This window comes from Pteropus vampyrus, unplaced genomic scaffold (genome assembly GCF_000151845.1).
Source record: "Pteropus vampyrus isolate Shadow unplaced genomic scaffold, Pvam_2.0 Scaffold48, whole genome shotgun sequence".
NCBI lineage: Eukaryota > Metazoa > Chordata > Mammalia > Chiroptera > Pteropodidae > Pteropus > Pteropus vampyrus.
Genome location: NW_011888829.1, coordinates 3170727 through 3191010, shown reverse-complemented (window position 1 = coordinate 3191010; position 20284 = coordinate 3170727). Strand labels below are relative to the sequence as shown.

At 39.4% G+C, this 20284-nt stretch overlaps 1 protein-coding gene across 1 annotated transcript in view; it reads right to left on the bottom strand.

Annotated features, from left to right (window-relative positions):
* The window catches only part of DGKI (diacylglycerol kinase iota), a 273413-nt gene that overhangs the window by 206602 nt on the left and 46527 nt on the right, over positions 1-20284 (bottom strand). The window contains exons 6-7 of the mRNA XM_023530296.1: positions 12668-12739; positions 8033-8149 (exon numbers count right to left, since the gene is read on the bottom strand). Of these exons, the coding sequence (XP_023386064.1) occupies positions 8033-8149; positions 12668-12739 (189 nt within the window). The remainder of the gene's footprint in view (positions 1-8032; positions 8150-12667; positions 12740-20284) is intronic.

The following is a 20284-nucleotide window of genomic DNA, read 5'->3' as shown; positions in this document are numbered from 1 at the left end:
TTCCTGATTTTGGAAAGGATCCTTAGAGAGTGGAATGCCTGTCTCCTAACTTGTTTGTGGTTTTAGTTCATTGACTGCCAAGAGCAATGCAGGATGCACGCCAAGTGCTTGCAGAAACACACTATGGTTCTTGGTTCTTGACAGGATTCAATAATTAAACTCCAAGAGAAAGGTCTAACAGATCAGGCTAAGAGTGTCTCCTAAACTTGCCTGATCATAGAAATCAGAGTTCTTCCAGTGAGTCTGTCTATCAGGCACGTTTGGGAAACAGAGAGTTAGAAAAACACACCAAAATAAGGCTTGATGTCTGAAAACAGAGCAGGCAAGGAACTCAATTCTAATAGGGAACAGACACACAAAACAGCTTTTTAAAAACACAGATGTAGCAAATACAAGTGCTTCTGAGCCTCACCGAGCCAAATGCATCTGAGGCTTCTTCATCTCACAGAACCAGGGGCAAAGCTCAAGCAGTGGTTGACTTACAGTACCTGGACGCTTCTATTTGAGCTCTGAGTAAGCTTACAGCCCTACGGATAGGCAAATAGCAAAAGATAAGCAGTATGGAATTTCACAGCACACCTCACAATTCCTGAGGCTTCCTTCTGTTCATGTGTAAATATGTATCTCTGTCTCAATATATAGCTTCTTTTAGAAGGCAGCACGATTCAGTGAGGAACCGATGGATGTGAAGGCAGATTTGGGTTGTGGTCCAGCCATGTGTGACAAGACCAGTCACCTAGCTTTGCTAAATACAGTATTCCTTACCCTGCATGGGCCAGTATTATTGTGAGAATTAAAAATACAATACTTTTCAAGAACGTGAAAATTTTATCAGGACGTTATTGTGTAGAATTGTTGGTGATATATTCAAGAAACCTGTAATACCGATTCTGTGTTCTAAAACAAAGCATCCGTGTTGTCAAGGGCAGCTAACTCAGTGACACGGAGGGTTCACTTGGCAAGCAAGTTCAACACTATCAAGTCAGTGAAACATTGAGCCCTCCTGTGGATGTTTGCATGCTTCTGATTCCAACAACATTCACCCCCTGTACATTATGTGCCGACTCTTTTGTTAAAATCCTAGTAAAAGAAAAAGGCTTTTTTGTTTTCTTATACCAGGTATCGGGACAGTCTTACCTTGCCACAGAAATAATCTTATCAACGAAATCTTTATCATAGTATGACTCCTTCCTGGGCTGTTAAGAAATGCGTATGGGTGAATCACTCCACCGAGAATGAAACCTAATTACCTCGTATTACTCTTTAGAAATTTTTCCAGGTTATGGGATTGCAAGGACTGGTTATAATAACAGATCCGAAGAGAAGATATCTCATTTCATCATCCCAAATGAAGCCTTCAGCTATCGTATGCTGGACAAAACTCTGACAGATAATAGGAGAATCACGGCCTTTGTCGAAGAGTGTTCTCACTGCCCTCCTCCAGCTGCACCACTGGGACAAAGGTTGTTTTGAGGATAGGCAGGCAGAAGAATAAAGAAAACTCATTCCGAAAGTTACGGACAGGGTCTCGGCAGCTTCTCGGACACATTTGGCTAAAGCACAGCAAGTATTACTTAACCTTTAGAGCTGATCAAAAGAAAGAACTTCGACAATTTTGAGGAATATTGTTGGTCATTGCTATTACACGTTATCTCTCTTGCATTTGAGATATCTAATCATAAGAAATGAGAAAGGACTAGCATGAAGAAAGCCCATACGAGGCTAGGAAAGAGTTGATCATGGCCCTTTTATAAGAAGACCACTGGAAGCAACGTAAATATCCATCAGTAGGGAGTTGGCTAGATAAACTAATATTTCCATAGTATAAATTATATACAGTCATTTAAAAATGAGTTAAATCTATATGTATGAATACAGACTTTTCTCCAAGATTTATTTTTTCACTAGGAAAGGTAAGTTTTAGAGTATTATGTGTAGAATGATGTCATTCATTAAACACACACACCTCTAGTCTCATACAAGTTGACCCCATAAAATATTCATGTAACACAGGTCTCGTTCCTTCAGCCAAAGCACTTACGCTAGTATTTGAACATCTTTACATCTTTACCTTGTTTATCTAATCAAAATATCATCCTTTACCATTTTCAGTGTAGAGGAGAAAAACTGACACCTGTAACATTAAATATAACTTTGACTTCAAATATATTAACAGATTCAGGCTTGATCTTAAAATTTGATTTTCTTTTAAATCCTTAAAGTCATCTACCTTCTATTCTATTTTACTTCTAGGTCTCTCTAAATAATTTGGTGATGAAACTCAGAAATCGTCCAGACAGCCCTCATTCTCCTTACCATCGGGGTTTCACACAGCTCCCAATTCCACAACTGGTTTTGAAGAAATTATCCATTCGGAGCCAGCCCTTGTCTAACAGAGAAGGATGATAGGTGGTTTGGTTCCAGCTCTTTACAACCCACTTTTCCTGACCATTTTACTTCCAAGTTGACTTCTTTTACTCCTCCACTCTAGAGTCACTTTTTGAGATACAAACATGACAAAAAAAAACTGACTATACGGTGCTCCATCTTACTACTGATCTCGATATGTCCTAGGAACTTGCATTGTCCTTCCTCATCCTTCTTCTCCATGACACACCCTGCACATTCTTCAAGACCAAGCCCAAATGACGTATTTCCAGTCTGGCCTACATTGATCTCCACGACTGAAACTGTGCTCAACCCCACTCCACGTTTCCACTGGGTTTCTACATCTTAAGGGGCATTCTCTGTCTTAGACATGTAGGCTTCTCGTTGACCATTGCTGGTGATTTAGCCAACCCGTCTGGTCCCTTCTTGCCATCCTTTGAGTATCTCTCCTACAAGATTCACAATGATCAAAGAGGCAAACCTTCCCAGATATCTGAAGGCCACTATGTGGCTGAACTGCCCTTCCTGAATCTACAAATGCGCTTCCCAGTGATTTAGATTATTGTGTCTATTTTCCCCACTGGAGAGTATGCCCTTTGTGGACATCAGATGAATAGCTGATTCATCTTTGGACCTCCCACTACATATAACAGCATCTTTGAGTATGGTTAATTAAATGTTTCCTTAACACTATTAAGATTATCTTCTTTAGCATATTTTTAAGCAGCATTATAGAAATATATATAGCTATATGGAAAACACATATACATGTGTATATATCTACAGAGAGAGACATAGAGAGAGAAAGATAGATAGATAGATAGATAGATAGATAGATAGATAGATAGGTAGATAGATAGATAGAAAAATTCAGAAAGTTGGGGAAACATGTTATCTGCTTTCTCCATCTACCTTCCAAATTCTATCATTTTCCAAGGTCTCCAATGAATTCTAATCTTACTGTTTCCACATCACAGCTAATAGGTTTTCACCCATACTCCATACTCTACAAACTATGATCTTGATCGTTATCAATGATCTGGTCCCAAACACAAGGACTTTTCTCAATCCTTATTACTTTTTTGCTGTCTACAGAATTTAACATTGATGATTACCCTATTTTCTTCCCATTTTAAGGACTTTTCTCAATCCTTATTATTTTTTTGCTGTCTACAGAATTTAACATTGATGATTACCCTATTTTCTTCCCATTGATTGTTATCAATGATCTGGTCCCAAACACAAGGACTTTTCTCAATCCTTATTATTTTTTTGCTGTCTACAGAATTTAACATTGATGATTACCCTATTTTCTTCCCATTTTTAATAATAAAATTCTGTGCCATCATAGCCTGTGCAGGATTCTCTTCCTCCTTCCACTATCTGGGTGTGGATGCTCATCTAGTCTTCTTCCATCCTTTTCTTCAACAAATGAGTGGACTTCACTCTCTGCCGTGGAATAGACATCATGCTAGCGAGCATGCAATCCCACCACAATGTAAAATACAACAGTTACGGTAGTATGTAGAGGTACGCTTGGGAGCAGAATAGACGGCAGGTTGTGGGCTCTATTCTGTCTCTTTCTACTCTCATTAGAAATCTCATCCTCTTTCCATTCTCTTTCATTGTAATACAGAGGGCTCAGGGATCAATAACGTCTGTCCTGACTCCTACGTGACCGTCCAATGTTTTCATCTGTTGATAGACAGCTTTGCTCGATACCCTGCACCTTTGAAAGTCAACAAGAAGGAAAATGACAAGAGCTAACGTTTACTGAGCATTTACAACAAGCCAGGGGCTATTCTACATACTTTACCTATTTTGCTTTTTTAGCTCATCAGTCCTCATGAAAACCCTGTGAATGAGGTACTCACAGATAAGAAGCTGAAACAGAAGAGTTTAAGTTGTTTGTGATATCTGATTGAGGAAGGCTTGCTATAGTAAGTGAGAAGAATGGCATACTATTAAAAGCTTGGTTTCCAGAATCAGAATTCCTGGGTTCAAATGCCACTTTAAGCTATTTAATAACTATATGGACCCAAATAATTATTTGAGTTCCATGTTCTTCATTTCCTAAGCCTTAAGGTGGGAATAACAGAATGCCTGCCTTATAGGGTACTGTGATAATAAAATGAGATACTGAATGTCAAATACTCAAATTATTTCCTAACATATAAAAGTTAGCTCTCTTTATTCTTTTTATTACAATACCCCAAAACATAGAAGACAATAAAAAGGAGCATAATGAAAAACATCTGGACTACAACATTCAGATTGTGAACTGTAAATACCATTGCCCATTAAAAGTAACCAAGACTCCTTAGAGAAATGTCTGGTTCCAGGTGTGGACAGGAAATGCACAAGATGAGCCTGGCACATGGTGTTATTATCGAAACCAAGGATGCTATCAAAAACATCATGCCTCCTAAAAAATGGAGACAGAAGCCACCTAGAAGAGGTTCTAACAGGTCAAAGATGGAACACATGAATATAAAAAGAATAATGATGCCAGTGATTGAAACACATCATGTATCATACATATCACATGATGATGTAAGTTCATAATTTCTCATGGTACTCTCGAAACAACCAGCACTACCAACACCACCATTCTTAGCCACATAATACAACTTGTTAATGTATCAATTAATTATTCTTAAAATTTACAAATAAAAGCAAATACTCAAGCATCTGTCGTGTGCTTGCTGGTATTAAAAAAAAAGGTTTATTTCTGGAAAAATCATAGCTGAAATATGAAGAGTGAAACTTGAAAATAACTCTTTGGCAAGCCCAATGATATAACGGATTTAGGTAATAATATTTACTAGATAAAACAATGGGTGAAAGGCTGATGGACAACTTTATGATCCATGGATTAGGATAATAGCTCCTGAGCTCACTGATCAATCTTAACATTGCTAAAATGAAACAACCCAATAAAATGTTCCTTTGAAAGCAACACCATAAAAACACACACCATAGCCCATGTATGTAGTCCTTTTGCCAAAAAAAAAAAAAAAAAAAATTAAACCTAAATCTGAGTCTATAAATCTAAATATTATTTTATTAAAAAAAAAATATGGGCAGTAAGGGAAATAATTTTAAAACCAAACGAGGATATAATCAGCCAGAATAAAAATGAGGAACTACAGTAAAGTAACCTAATTTATTCAATAAATACATAGCATAAAAAATAAGAGATGGGATTATAGTAGATTAAGAGAGATTTAAGAGGCATGTCAACAAAAAGGCAGTTGTGGACTTTGGATCCTGATTTGATAAAAAATCACTGTAAAAATATATATTTGATACAATCGGGAAATAATTTAAGAAATTAATCATTTCAATGGGTGAGGTAATAGTATGTGGTTGTCTTTCTAAAATGTTATATTTTAGAGAAGCAAAGTGATGTATTGACAGATTAAATGATATGCTAAGATTTACTTTAAAACACTCTAGTTCAATGAAAAGAACAGGGAAGATTTCCACTTCCAGGAAGACAGAGTAGGTAGGGATATCAGGGGAAAAATGGACATGGCTAAGAAAAAATAGCATGAGGGATATTCATGGTAACAGACCGCTCTGTATCTGGGCTGAATCAATGTCAACATCTGGTTTTGATATATTGTGCTACCATACTACAAGGTATTACCATGAGGGGAAAATTTGAAAAGGGAACACGGGATCTGTATTATTTCTTACGACTGCATGGGAATCTCAAAATAAAAAATGTAATTTAAAAAGTGGAGATTATGGTGTGGCAGGGGATAAATGAAATAACAATGACAGAAAAATTCATGGTTATAGAGGAATTCATTATCATCTCTCTCTGTTCACTTGCTTAAAACTTCCATAATGAGAAGAGTTTTCAAGTTTAGAAAAGTAAATTTACAAGTCCCTTGCAAAGTGGTATCATCTTCTGATTTTCCCAACTGGTCTATCTCCAGTCTTTTAAAATCCCTTACCACTAGGTCATCATCCTACACACCTGTGCTAGTTGTTTCCTTCTAAAATAAAAATTTTGCTCTATCGCTCCTTGGCTTAAGAAGATAAAGTTTGCATGTAAGAAAAACTCTCCCCAAGCCAGGCCTGAGCGACCTCACCCTCCTCTCCCACACACCCCCTGCATAAATTTTCCATTGCAGTCAAGCTAGTCTGGGTTCCATGAATATAATTTTGGACCCAGTACCCTTATTCATGTCATTCTCCTGCCTGTTATTTCCTCTCTTCTTCCCTGATCTAAATCCCGGCCATCTTTAAGAAGCAGAATGAAACTCATCTCCTTCATGAAGTTCTCCCTGATCTTTCCTTACGATAACTTACGACATGGTTATTCAGAGCAAAGATCATGTTTTACATCACCATGCCCAGTCGTCTTCCTGATACCATCGAGGTTTTCGATGCAAACGTGCTGATTTTAACTGAATATTTAATATAAAGCTCATGGAGAGATGGTTGAGTGTTAGAGGAAGAAACACAGAAAGAAGTGAAAATGTTTAAGAGATTTTAAAATAACACTAAATTGGAAATCAATACACTTGAATTTCAGATGGAGTACTTCAAGTCGCTATGTCTCCTTGCCTTGGGCAACTCATTAACATCTCCTGGCATTCAGCTCTAAAATGCAAAATGAAAGGACTAGATTCCTATTTTCTCATGTAGAGATACTGTACTTGCCTTTGGAAAAGAATTTCACAAGGACTCCCATGGATTACAAGATTATTCCCAACTGTGACTCATTCATTGAGTCTAACTTCACATAAAACACTCAAAACAAAACAGTGTCCCTGATCCAAGTTTTTAAATAAAACCAAGTCAATGAGAATAAACTGCATGATGATTTGGAGACCATGTAAAAAATAAAGGAGGGCTGTCATATCTTTTAAAGATACTACATTCAATAACACTTCCTAAAGGAGGTATGATCTCGTAGCGTTAAAAGTCTGCCATCCCTTAACTTGGAGCTAACTGTCTAAGATGTATAGTACAAGGCGGAAATTTTTCTATTAAAGATTATGCTTTTGTTGAGAAACCACCGAGGTGTCCCAGGACATTGTAGCAGAGACCCTCTAGGACAGAAAATATGATGAGGATTCAATACAGTGTGAGATCAGGCATTAAGAGCACAGATTCTCCTTTGCCTTAAGGAAAGAAGGTTGCTCTCTATGCAGGCCTTGTACATTTAGGAAGGTCATGCCCCACAGTCTGCTGGGCAGGGCGGAAGTGGTGGCACTCTGAACCAAACGAGGAAGCCTGCACAGTCTGCCCTCACACTCACTCCCTGGGGGTGCCCAGGCTGGAAGAGAAGAGAGGTGTACGGGAATCAGCTGTACCCTCCACTGTACTTGAGGAAGTCAGGAGAGGACCCCAAGAGAACACCCAAAACACAGGAATGGGGAGAAAACATTCCTGCTGTGGAACTTTGATTTCTTTTGAAGAGGAGGCTGGTTCCATGAGAGAGCCCAACGCAGTAAAGTGATGGGCTGATGGGCTGATGGGATGGACCGGGGAAGGTAGGTGCGGGACCGTGGGGACGAGAGTGGAGATCGGAGGAATCCCGAGACTGGTCAGGGGGAGAAAAGCCAGAAGCAGCAGGTACTTGGCCTCTGCACTGTCCCAAGAGCACCAGGGTCCCAGCAGTTACCTGAGGTTTCTTCACCTTAATGATCCAGGTGGGTGGCACAATGACAGCCGCGTGAGCCCCCAGGGAGCAGGGTTCCTCGATGTGATGCAGCATGAAGCAAGTCACCTTATTGTGAAACTGAAGAGAAAAACAGGCCAATAAACAATTCTGAGCAAAGGGCAATGCTGCGCTGAGAAGGAATAAGTCCTTGTGCACACGCTCATGCATGCACACTCAAGCACATGCACACGCACATGCACAGGCACTTGCATACACACATGCACACACGCAGGCACACATGCACACACACATGCATACACATGCACACATATGCGCGCACATGTACACACGCGGGCACACACATACACACATGCACACACACATACACACATACAAGCACACACTCATGTACACACATGCAGGCACACACGTTCAGGCACACACGTTCAGGCACACACGCAGGCACTTGCACATGCACAAGCACACACTCGCACACACACTCAGGCATACGCACACACAGGCACACACTCATGCACATACATGCAGGCACATACACAGGCACACGTACACACACAGGCCTGCACACACACACAGAAGATGCACACTCCTTATCACTGCCCAACCAGCCTAGCAGCTCAGAGACCAGATTTCCAATCCATTCCACTTTACGAATGATAACCAGAAATCAATCTTGCAGAACGAGGTCAGCCTAAACTTTATAACCTTTTAAAAGGACATTTACCTAAAGATATTAGAATTAATCTCAACTTTGCACATACTTGTGTCACTTGACTCGCACTGGCCACAGGCTTGGGCGACTTGGGATAACGTTTAGGGGGAAGTGAAGATGAGCAGAGAGCCAGGGCCCTACCACCCACCTGTCCATTCTATACCCCTGGATGTAAATCCTTCCCAGGTTTAGGGGACCCAGGGAAGAAGCAAGAAGTCTCTTCTAGAGAGTTGTCAATCCAAGAACAAAGATTGCTTCTTCTGTGTTAGTCGAGGGACTAAAAGATATAATGCCCCTATTACGATTGGTTAGTCTAAAGTCCTTTTTGTTTTTAAAAGGAAGGCAGTAAATACAGACTAATGATCATAACAATACCTCAGTACTGAGGCTTAACTCCATACCCAGTGGACTGAGGGACCTTAGGCCAATCACATTTTCAATCATTTTCTGGGTGGCGGTAAACCGATAATGATATGTGGTAATATTTCTTTTCTAATAAACATGAAATCCACATTACCCAATAATTACAAGTCTTAAAGATTTAATCATAGTGATTTTTAAAGATTTAACATCAGTTTCTACTTGGATTGTACTTAATGTGACCACATAATTTATCATCTTAACTGGAAGAAATTTAAAAGTGAAAGGGAGCACTGTTAATAATTATGTTGGATCAAAAGATATAAATTAGGACTGTCTCAGGAAAACTGGCAAAGATGGCCACCCCAATTACATCACATGAGGGAGGTTTGTCTTCATTTTCACGTATCTTCAAGATCTGACATGATCCAGTGGCTAATTACTAAGTCGGTTAATTATGAAATACAATTTCATAAAAAAATAATTCCCCAAATACCAGTTATTTGTGATCTGCAAACAATTTGATATACCAGAGAAATGTTCTTTAAAAAGTGATTTTCTTGTGAGATGTTGATAGTGGGGGAGCGTGTGATTGTGTAAAAACAAGGGATGGTGGGAAATCTCCCTACGGCCTATTGAATTTTGCTGTGAACCTAAAACTGCTCCGAAAAATAAAGTTTATTAATCTTAAAAATTTTAAAAGTTAAATAAATTGTAAAAAGAAATTCACTAATGAATGCTAAAATCCGTAGATAAAAGTTTGAGAAATATGATATCGGCGTAATCTCAAAATATTTCCTCAAATACTCATCCATTGGAAAGGGGAACCCAGTAACTTTATGAGGAAGACACTGCAAATACCACCTTAATCAAGTGATTAAGGTTAATGTCACCAGCGATAAAATATCGACATCAGGTACCCCAGGAGAAGTATGTAACGAGGCTGCCACATCACTTCTGGAGTATCTTGCCTAAAACGAGTAATTTCAATCTAATCATGAGAAAACATCAGGCAGACTCAATCTGGGAGACCTGCTACATGAGAACCAGTCAGTATTCATCGCAAGTGTCAAGGTGACGACAGATAAAGAATGAGGAACGTCAAGCCTTGGAGGACACCGAGGAGACACAACTAAAAAGATATTAGATCCTGGAATGGAAAAGAGGCGTTAAAGAAAAAACTGGCTAATGTCTTAAAAACCTGTAGTTTAGTTAATACTAATATATCAGTATTAACATCTTGGTTTTATTCATTGTACTATGGTTCCGTAAGCTGTCAAAATTAGAGAAAGCTAAGGGAAGCTGAGTGGAAGGGTACACATTCATACTCTGTACTATTTTTGAAACTTTCTATAAATATAAAATTCTTTCAAAATAAAATTTAAGAAAGAAAAGGGACTTTCTCTTGAAAATTCAAAGAAACCACAAAATAAATGGCCACTGCATTTCTAAAATGGGAGAGATCTCAGAGTCTGCCTAAGTCAACTCTCTCAATTTATACCTGAGTAATAGCCAATATAGAGAGACTAAGAGGTAATGTCCGAAACTGCACGACTTTTCAGTGGTGGAGTCAGGACATGAATCCAGGAAACCCAGCTCCCTAAACCAGTTGATTTTTTTTTCCACTGCAGAAAGTGCCCATAGAAGGCATTTATTCGTTTGTTTGACATCAGATGTCTTAGAAGGGATTACCTGCAGTGTTAAAATATACCACCACTGGAATTTGTCTTAAAATGTTTTGTATTTTTAGACCTCGCAAGATCACCTTCTATATGTGGGACCCTGGGAAACTCGAAGACATGTGGTATTGACCAAAGCTCCATCACAAGGGTCAAGTGAAAGTTGCCTTTGCAGTGACTCAACTAGACTATAGATTGAAGTGCACACATTCACTGTACAGTAGGTCTAAGTTCCCAGATTAACTGACCCTAGATAAACCATCTGTCCACAGCCTGGTAGCTACTATGGGGGAGCAGATGAGCCCACTGCCACCACTGATGCTGTCCCACAAGTGAGGTCTCTGCACATCAGGGAAACCAGAATCGTAGATATTATTGGGGACGCCTGGGCCCTGAATCTGCTCCTTCCTCTCCAGGTGGAGATATTGCCTTGATGGCATAGATTCATTCAAGGACTAGGATGGCCTTACATTTGTGAATATGTCCTTGGACAAGAGCACGGAGACTATTTGTGTAACAATTAACTGGAAGGAGGTGGAAATGCCAAGAATAAAAAATGTGGCAGAATAGTGTCACAGCAAGCACTGAGCTTTCCAGACCAACGCATCCCTATGTAAGGACGATAGGTTATCCTGACTTGTAGGGGGGCCTAGGGAAATGATGCTAGAGAGATTATTAGGTTGAACTTTATAGAAGTGCCAAAATGCAAAAGTTTTGACCCACAAAAATGTCAGTTTCATGTGTTTCAACCACATGTATCTGCTCCTGCCTCACAGTTAAATCTGACGTATAGAGGGCTGAAGTCTCCCTTAACCTAGCTAAAACTAGTTTCTTTCTTTTCAGGTTGGCTATGCTATGAGAGGATTATATATCCCAATTTTATAGTCATTCAAAAGAGTAGGTGAATTGAGAGCTGAAAACAGAGTCCACAAGCTTTTCCTATAAAAGGACCAGATGGTAAATATTTTAGTTTTACAGAGCCATAGTGTCTCTGTCGCGGCTATTCAATTCTGTCATTGTAGCATTAAAGTAGCTATAGATAATACATAAATGCAAATCAGCCACAGACAATACATAAGTGGATGAACATGGCTGTGTTCCAATAAAGCTTTATTTACCAAAACAGGCAGCAGTCAGAGTTGGCCTATAGATCATAGTTTGCCTGCCCATGAGGTAGAATATACACTATCTGGTTAAAGAAAGAATAGGTACATAGGCAAACAAGAAAATGAACCATGTTCGGAGAGAGATGTTAAAAATGAAAAAAGGATACATAAAAAAGAGGAAAAGTAAATAGAGAAATTACTATTGGATTCTAATGAATATATATGTTCAAATATAAGGAAGATTACATTTCGATGAGCATACAGGCACTATAACCACCACCAAATTTAAAGTATAAAAGACCACTCTTATCCTAACATAACCCCATAAAAATGGTACCCACATTAAAAACAGAAGATGCCTGGACTCCTGAGTTAAACGGATTATGCGATGTTGCACGTTGCTTTCTTCCTAATGCTGCAACTTCCTGCACCATAGGAGGAGTTGTCAACAATCTAGAGCAATTGGGGAAAAAAATACCCCCTAGGAGCAAGAAGTCCTCGATTTTAGACCCAGGATTAGAACCAGGGTAGAATTTTCCAGTCTGACCTCAAGCTTCAGCGTGTATAAATGAAGGAGTTAATCTATCTCTATAGCTTCTCCCAGCTCATACACACTATAATCCTACAGCTGTCATCTGTCTTTCTTCCTCCAACGATCCTATGTAAGGGAAACAATGCATAAACTAGGACAACCTTCCACTTACAGACAAGAATTCAAGCAATTACATGTCTATTTTCATAGAACATGAGCCCACTCTGTTTTCTTTCATCCCAAACTTACCGCCTGCTTGCACCAGGAACAGCTGATAGCCACAATCTCTTTACTGTGGAAGGAGAATTTCTGCTGGAAGCCCTGGGATATTAGGATAAGAGACAGAGAGTTTAAAAACCACTTCAATCACAGCCTGCATCTGCCCTCCCGAAGCCCCATAGAGTGAATAGGGCCAGAACTGTGCCCATCATTCAGGGTAACTGGGGCTGCAAATGCCACACTCAGCACTTACATTCTCCATCCTCTGCCATGCAAGCTTCCTGTCCCTGAATCGTCGGGAGTGGGAGACGAGGCACCAGGGTCTGTGTGCCACTAACTGCTCAAAGTCAGGCACAAAAAAATTTTTGTTCCCAAATAAATGTGGTTCTGATACGTTTTTACTATAAGCAAAAGAGAAGTCACTATTTGTTCACATGGTCCCCATCTCAGTGGTTCTAGACAACTCTGACATCTTAGAACCCCCTAAGAGAGAAATTACATATCAGAGAGTTAAGACCCATAAGTCAGGGTCTGAGAGAAGTCTGAGGGTGCAGCAGGAAATTCAAACACTTTCACCAGCCCCCTTGGGATGGCGGGACTCAAAACAAGCAGCTTTCGATTTTATTCTTCACCAGTAAGCAGCAATGAGATTAATGGAATGGCAAACACAATCCTCTTAAATGAACAAACAGAATTACTTTTCCATCAAGAACGGAAGAGGTGCTTTTTGGCTGCTGCTGAGCCTAAATAATTACCAGAGAGAAGCAGTAATGCTCAAAGAAGTTTTTTTAGCCTTCCCAAAGCTCATCCATTGTATCTGCCTGTGAAATCTAAACCCAAACAAATTAATGCAGAGTAATGACCAAAAACAATGTTTTTTTAAAAACAGGGCTTGTGTAAAGTGATCAAAAGAAAATGTGACAGGCAGGAAAGCTATTAGAGTACTGGCTGAAGAAGTCTTACTTAACGTGTACGGATAATTTTAAGTTTAAAAAAATCAATTTACATATTAAAAGAAGTCTCGTTCTCAACTATAGGTCTTACCACCTGCACCTTCCCTTGGCATAAATGAACAGCTGCTCTAAGTCTTTGAGAGAAGTCCCTGCTATATTCCTTCAATGGGTCCCCACAACTTAGCAGAGCTCTTCAAATACCACAGGCATGGATGGCATGCATATCCCCCGATTAAAAGATTAATCACCAACTCCCAATTAATTACCAATTTCATGCTATCCAGACTTTAGACACCTAACCCAAACCCCCTGAAAACGTGCCTCCTCACCACACCCGCCTCCAACCCCTTTTGACACTGCAAACACGCTAGGATTTTAAGTCTGCAATGTTGACATGCTGCATGGCTGGAAATCAATATGGTGAAATTGATGGCCAAACAGCAGCAGTAGCCACAACTAGAGGTCTGCTAAATGTTGCTTTTTCAAACGTACTGTTAAACCAAGTCTCAAATGCTGTTATCTGGCCACCACTCCATCATCTCCTACATCAGATGATTGCATGTCAAACAAGCCGATGGAGAGGCGGGAAAGCCGAGAATAGCGCTTGGATCTTCTTATTGGTTGGGTGATCTTAGACAAATCACTTAACATTTCCAATGTCTCCCTTCACCTGACAACGATAATACAAACCTCTCCTATACTGCTAAGTAGATATAAGTATCCAATGGGGCAAGGTATTTGAAAAGTTCTTTATAATACAATGTGTAAAAATGAAGGAGTACTTTCGTTATTAACACCTATCAACAGGAACCTTATCCACTACCTTGCCAACAAAGTCCTTCAGTGTTGAATATGTGACTACTGATGCTCCATTTGAGGGTGCAGAGTGAGTGTATTAGCCCACCCCCTATGAAATACCAGCCTTCTGGCTTCAGAGAGAAACAGGTGCAACCCACAGTGGGCTTGACAGCCAGAATGACACCAGAAACAAACAACCAGACCAGCCACAACTGGGGCGCAGGGCTCTGTGCTTATGCAGAATTGTGCTGGGTCCCTTGGAAATGAGCCTGGTGGCAATCACCTCTGAGCTTCATTTTGTATTCTTGTCTGGCAGAGTCACAGAAGGCCGTAGCTTCAGGGTTATTGTCTAACAGAGAGACATAAATAGAACCATGTCGAGGCCTCCGCAAACCAAGTTCCCATGGACCACCCGCAATGGAGAGAAGATTTTGGCTGGGATCTCAACACAGCAAAAAGAGCCAGGTTCCTAATTATCATCTTTAAATGCTGGCCCACATCTGATATTATGGTACTGACAGATGCCCTGTCTGAATTACAACTGACTCTATGATTTTTAAGGGCTATTTTGCTCATCGCTATCAAAGAGGAAAATAGGGATGTGAAGTCAAATGTTTTAGATCTAACTAACTTCGGAATCATAAATACAAAGAATCTGAGGAATAAGGTGTTTTGTTGTTGTTGTTGTTGTTGTTATTGTTGTTGTTGTTGTTGAGGTTTTTAATCAAATTGAGCTCTTGGAGTAAAGTTTAAACATTTATTCTTAGCAGCTAACGCTTGTTTCTTCTTTTTCTAGGGCATATACCAAAGGGTACTCAGTGTTGCAGCTAAAACCAGGGGCTTTTGCTTGAAACAAACTGAAATTGTTTTATCATTTATGTATTTAACTGAGGTTTAAGTGAGGGAATCTCTGACCATAGCCCAATCCCCCATTTGTGTTAACTTTACTTAACACAAAAGTTGACACTGCTCTTGACTCCAAAACTTAAACAACAAAATAAAACTCTTCACATCCACTCACATATTCAAGGCTCACACTGCATTGCAAAAGACACACCCAAGTGAATTATCAAATAAGACTAAATCAGTATTTATCTTAAAACAGAGACGTTCAACCATTTTTGCTCAAATACTCCCTATCATATAAAATATATATATACTCTTTTATACATTTTATACTTAACATGTTCATAAGTTTAGATGCAAAGTTCAATACTTTTAGCAAAATAAATTCGAAGTTTTAAAATAATTCTGTTATATCACTCTTGTAATCTTATCCAATAGGATGTAAACACCATAGCGATTTGATACTCACTGATGTAAAAGGAAAGTTTTCCGATCGGAGCAGGCCTTTGCCAGATCTCAAACTGGTTGTGCTGTTTCCATGCAACTGCCTTTGACCAGCTGAGGCTGACAAGCCGTGACGTTTGTCCCACAGCTCAAGCTGATACATAACAAACACCTTAGAGTGACCCAGGCACAGGCCCGCTCCAACCTAATTGAAAACTTTTTTCTGACTAATCGAAAATGGCTCCTGTTTTAACCAACTATCCACAGACCTATGGTCTACTTCTGTCCTATCCAGAATTAGTTAAGGGCACAACCTCCGACCTAATTTAATTAGCAAAGCCAATAGGTATGGATCGATCCCTCTCCTAGTACCTACAAATTGTTGACTTTTTCTTCTCAGCAAACTATTCAATCCATTTTTCCACTGATATGTGTACCTTTGCCTCACAATGCGAAACTGACTATCAGGCTAGTTTTATAATAGCTTTTTCCTTTGTTTTTATCATAGTATAAATACGGTAGCATTAATACCCTAGTTAATGCAAGAATAGGGTTTATTTAGTCATGGAAAATTGAATTTCCCTGAACTTCCTATGTTTCCTATACTGATTTTACTGGTCTTAAGCTAAAATTTTCATAAGCATTTGAGATTTTCAAAATGTAAACACATGTGGTCATCTAAATTGAATTATAATAAACAATGGGTTTATAAATGGATGGCATGCATATCCCCCGATTAAAAGATTAATCACCAACTCCCAATTAATTACCAATTTCATGCTATCCAGACTTTAGACACCTAACCCAAACCCCCTGAAAACGTGCCTCCTCACCACACCCGCCTCCAACCCCTTTTGACACTGCAAACACGCTAGGATTTTAAGTCTGCAATGTTGACATGCTGCATGGCTGGAAATCAATATGGTGAAATTGATGGCCAAACAGCAGCAGTAGCCACAACTAGAGGTCTGCTAAATGTTGCTTTATCAAACGTACTGTTAAACCAAGTCTCAAATGCTGTTATCTGGCCACCACTCCATCATCTCCTACATCAGATGATTGCATGTCAAACAAGCCGATGGAGAGGCGGGAAAGCCGAGAATAGCACTTGGATCTTCTTATTGGTTGGGTGATCTTAGACAAATCACTTAACATTTCCAATGTCTCCCTTCACCTGACAACGATAATACAAACCTCTCCTATACTGCTAAGTAGATATAAGCATCCAATGCGGCAAGGTATTTGAAAAGTTCTTTATAATACAATGTGTAAAAATGAAGGAGTACTTTCGTTATTAACACCTATCAACAGGAACCTTATCCACTACCTTGCCAACAAAGTCCTTCAGTGTTGAATATGTGACTACTGATGCTCCATTTGAGGGTGCAGAGTGAGTGTATTAGCCCACCCCCTATGAAATACCAGCCTTCTGGCTTCAGAGAGAAACAGGTGCAACCCACAGTGGGCTTGACAGCCAGAATGACACCAGAAACAAACAACCAGGCCAGCCACAACTGGGGCGCAGGGCTCTGTGCTTATGCAGAATTGTGCTGGGTCCCTTGGAAATGAGCCTGGTGGCAATCACCTCTGAGCTTCATTTTGTATTCTTGTCTGGCAGAGTCACAGAAGGCCGTAGCTTCAGGGTTATTGTCTAACAGAGAGACATAAATAGAACCATGTCGAGGCCTCCGCAAACCAAGTTCCCATGGACCACCCGCAATGGAGAGAAGATTTTGGCTGGGATCTCAACACAGCAAAAAGAGCCAGGTTCCTAATTATCATCTTTAAATGCTGGCCCACATCTGATATTATGGTACTGACAGATGCCCTGTCTGAATTACAACTGACTCTATGATTTTTAAGGGCTATTTTGCTCATCGCTATCAAAGAGGAAAATAGGGATGTGAAGTCAAATGTTTTAGATCTAACTAACTTCGGAATCATAAATACAAAGAATCTGAGGAATAAGGTGTTTTGTTGTTGTTGTTATTGTTGTTGTTGTTGTTGAGGTTTTTAATCAAATTGAGCTCTTGGAGTAAAGTTTAAACATTTATTCTTAGCAGCTAATGCTTGTTTCTTCTTTTTCTAGGGCATATACCAAAGGGTACTCAGTGTTGCAGCTAAAACCAGGGGCTTTTGCTTGAAACAAACTGAAATTGTTTTATCATTTATGTATTTAACTGAGGTTTAAGTGAGGGAATCTCTGACCATAGCCCAATCCCCCATTTGTGTTAACTTTACTTAACACAAAAGTTGACACTGCTCTTGACTCCAAAACTTAAACAACAAAATAAAACTCTTCACATCCACTCACATATTCAAGGCTCACACTGCATTGCAAAAGACACACCCAAGTGAATTATCAAATAAGACTAAATCAGTATTTATCTTAAAACAGAGACGTTCAACCATTTTTGCTCAAATACTCCCTATCATATAAAATATATATATACTCTTTTATACATTTTATACTTAACATGTTCATAAGTTTAGATGCAAAGTTCAATACTTTTAGCAAAATAAATTCGAAGTTTTAAAATAATTCTGTTATATCACTCTTGTAATCTTATCCAATAGGATGTAAACACCATAGCGATTTGATACTCACTGATGTAAAAGGAAAGTTTTCCGATCGGAGCAGGCCTTTGCCAGATCTCAAACTGGTTGTGCTGTTTCCATGCAACTGCCTTTGACCAGCTGAGGCTGACAAGCCGTGACGTTTGTCCCACAGCTCAAGCTGATACATAACAAACACCTTAGAGTGACCCAGGCACAGGCCCGCTCCAACCTAATTGAAAACTTTTTTCTGACTAATCGAAAATGGCTCCTGTTTTAACCAACTATCCACAGACCTATGGTCTACTTCTGTCCTATCCAGAATTAGTTAAGGGCACAACCTCCGACCTAATTTAATTAGCAAAGCCAATAGGTATGGATCGATCCCTCTCCTAGTACCTACAAATTGTTGACTTTTTCTTCTCAGCAAACTATTCAATCCATTTTTCCACTGATATGTGTACCTTTGCCTCACAATGCGAAACTGACTATCAGGCTAGCTTTATAATAGCTTTTTCCTTTGTTTTTATCATAGTATAAATACGGTAGCATTAATACCCTAGTTAATGCAAGAATAGGGTTTATTTAGTCATGGAAAATTGAATTTCCCTGAACTTCCTATGTTTCCTATACTGATTTTACTGGTCTTAAGCTAAAATTTTCATAAGCATTTGAGATTTTCAAAATGTAAACACATGTGGTCATCTAAATTGAATTATAATAAACAATGGGTTTATAAATGGAATTTTAATGAGCGATGTCTTCATAACTTCTGACAGTGCTGCAAATTATGTGAACCTACAGTTACTTTATTAGAATTATCTTTGAATAATCTAAATTCTTGCCTTTTGGGTTTAATTATAACATACTTCACAGCATTCATTAAAGGCTCTGAAAATTTGTCAATGCTCTTATTGTCCACAATATGCTCACGGTCCAGGGTAAACACTGACTTACTCACATAGATAGACATTTTGTTCTTCCTGAACACAGCATTCTGCCATTCTTCCACTCTAATGTTGTTAATAACTACAATATTTTAATTAGAGCCAGTCAGTCTCATTATCCTCAGATAGTTTCGGCTTTTTCCATTAATTTATCTACTACAAGCTGCTGACCATGAATTGAGTCTCCGGGTGGGGCAGCAAGGCCAAAATTTGGGCATAGGATTCTCCGTATAAGTTAAGGCCATTACCACGAATGTGTCAGACTGTATGAAGAGCTTAAGATGTGATTTTTTAATTAGACTGATTTTTTCTATTTCTGAGGCAGGTAACTTCATGGAAGAAGACAGTTTAACCTAGGACCTTGGAATTAAGGTATATTTAAAATTACGCCTATAACAATGTCTATTAATTTACATTTTAATTTATATTTTAATGATTTTTAACTGTGATGTTTATATTTCATATGGTTATGACCATCCTGATTCTAGGATGTAAATACTTTATACGAATACTTAGTGTTATATTTCGTATGACCAAAACTGCTTTCAAAACTTTAACTGTTGGGTTTATTTCTTTGTCCTAGAATACCACCCATGGGACAATGGGCTCATAAGTGCAGGAGCCATGGTGGCAGAGATGAACGCTATGTTTGGTCTAACAGCATGGGCTTCCACTCACTGAAACTGAGCTAGCCACTGCTGAATGTGTAATCTTCCAGCAGAAGACGTTAAAGCAGAACACCCAATATGGCGCCATCCCTCAAAAGGCACAACCAGCTACTTGATGGCAAGTCGATGACACTGAGCCCCTTCCGTGATGGATGGAGCAGCAACTCACTCTGACTGGAATGGACACACAATCTGGGTATGGGTGAACAGCACCACGCGAGGGCTCACAGAGTGTTAGACCCACCAACACAGGATCTTGCATGACATCGTGTCAGACCAGAGAAATCATTTTACAGCAATGGCGGTGCAGGAGTGAGCATATGGCCATGAGATATACTGGTCCTGTCACACCGCACATCACCCAGAAGCTGCAGGCTGACAGAGATGGAATGGTCTTTTGAAAGTATAACACAGGCTTCGGCTTTGTGAGGCTAC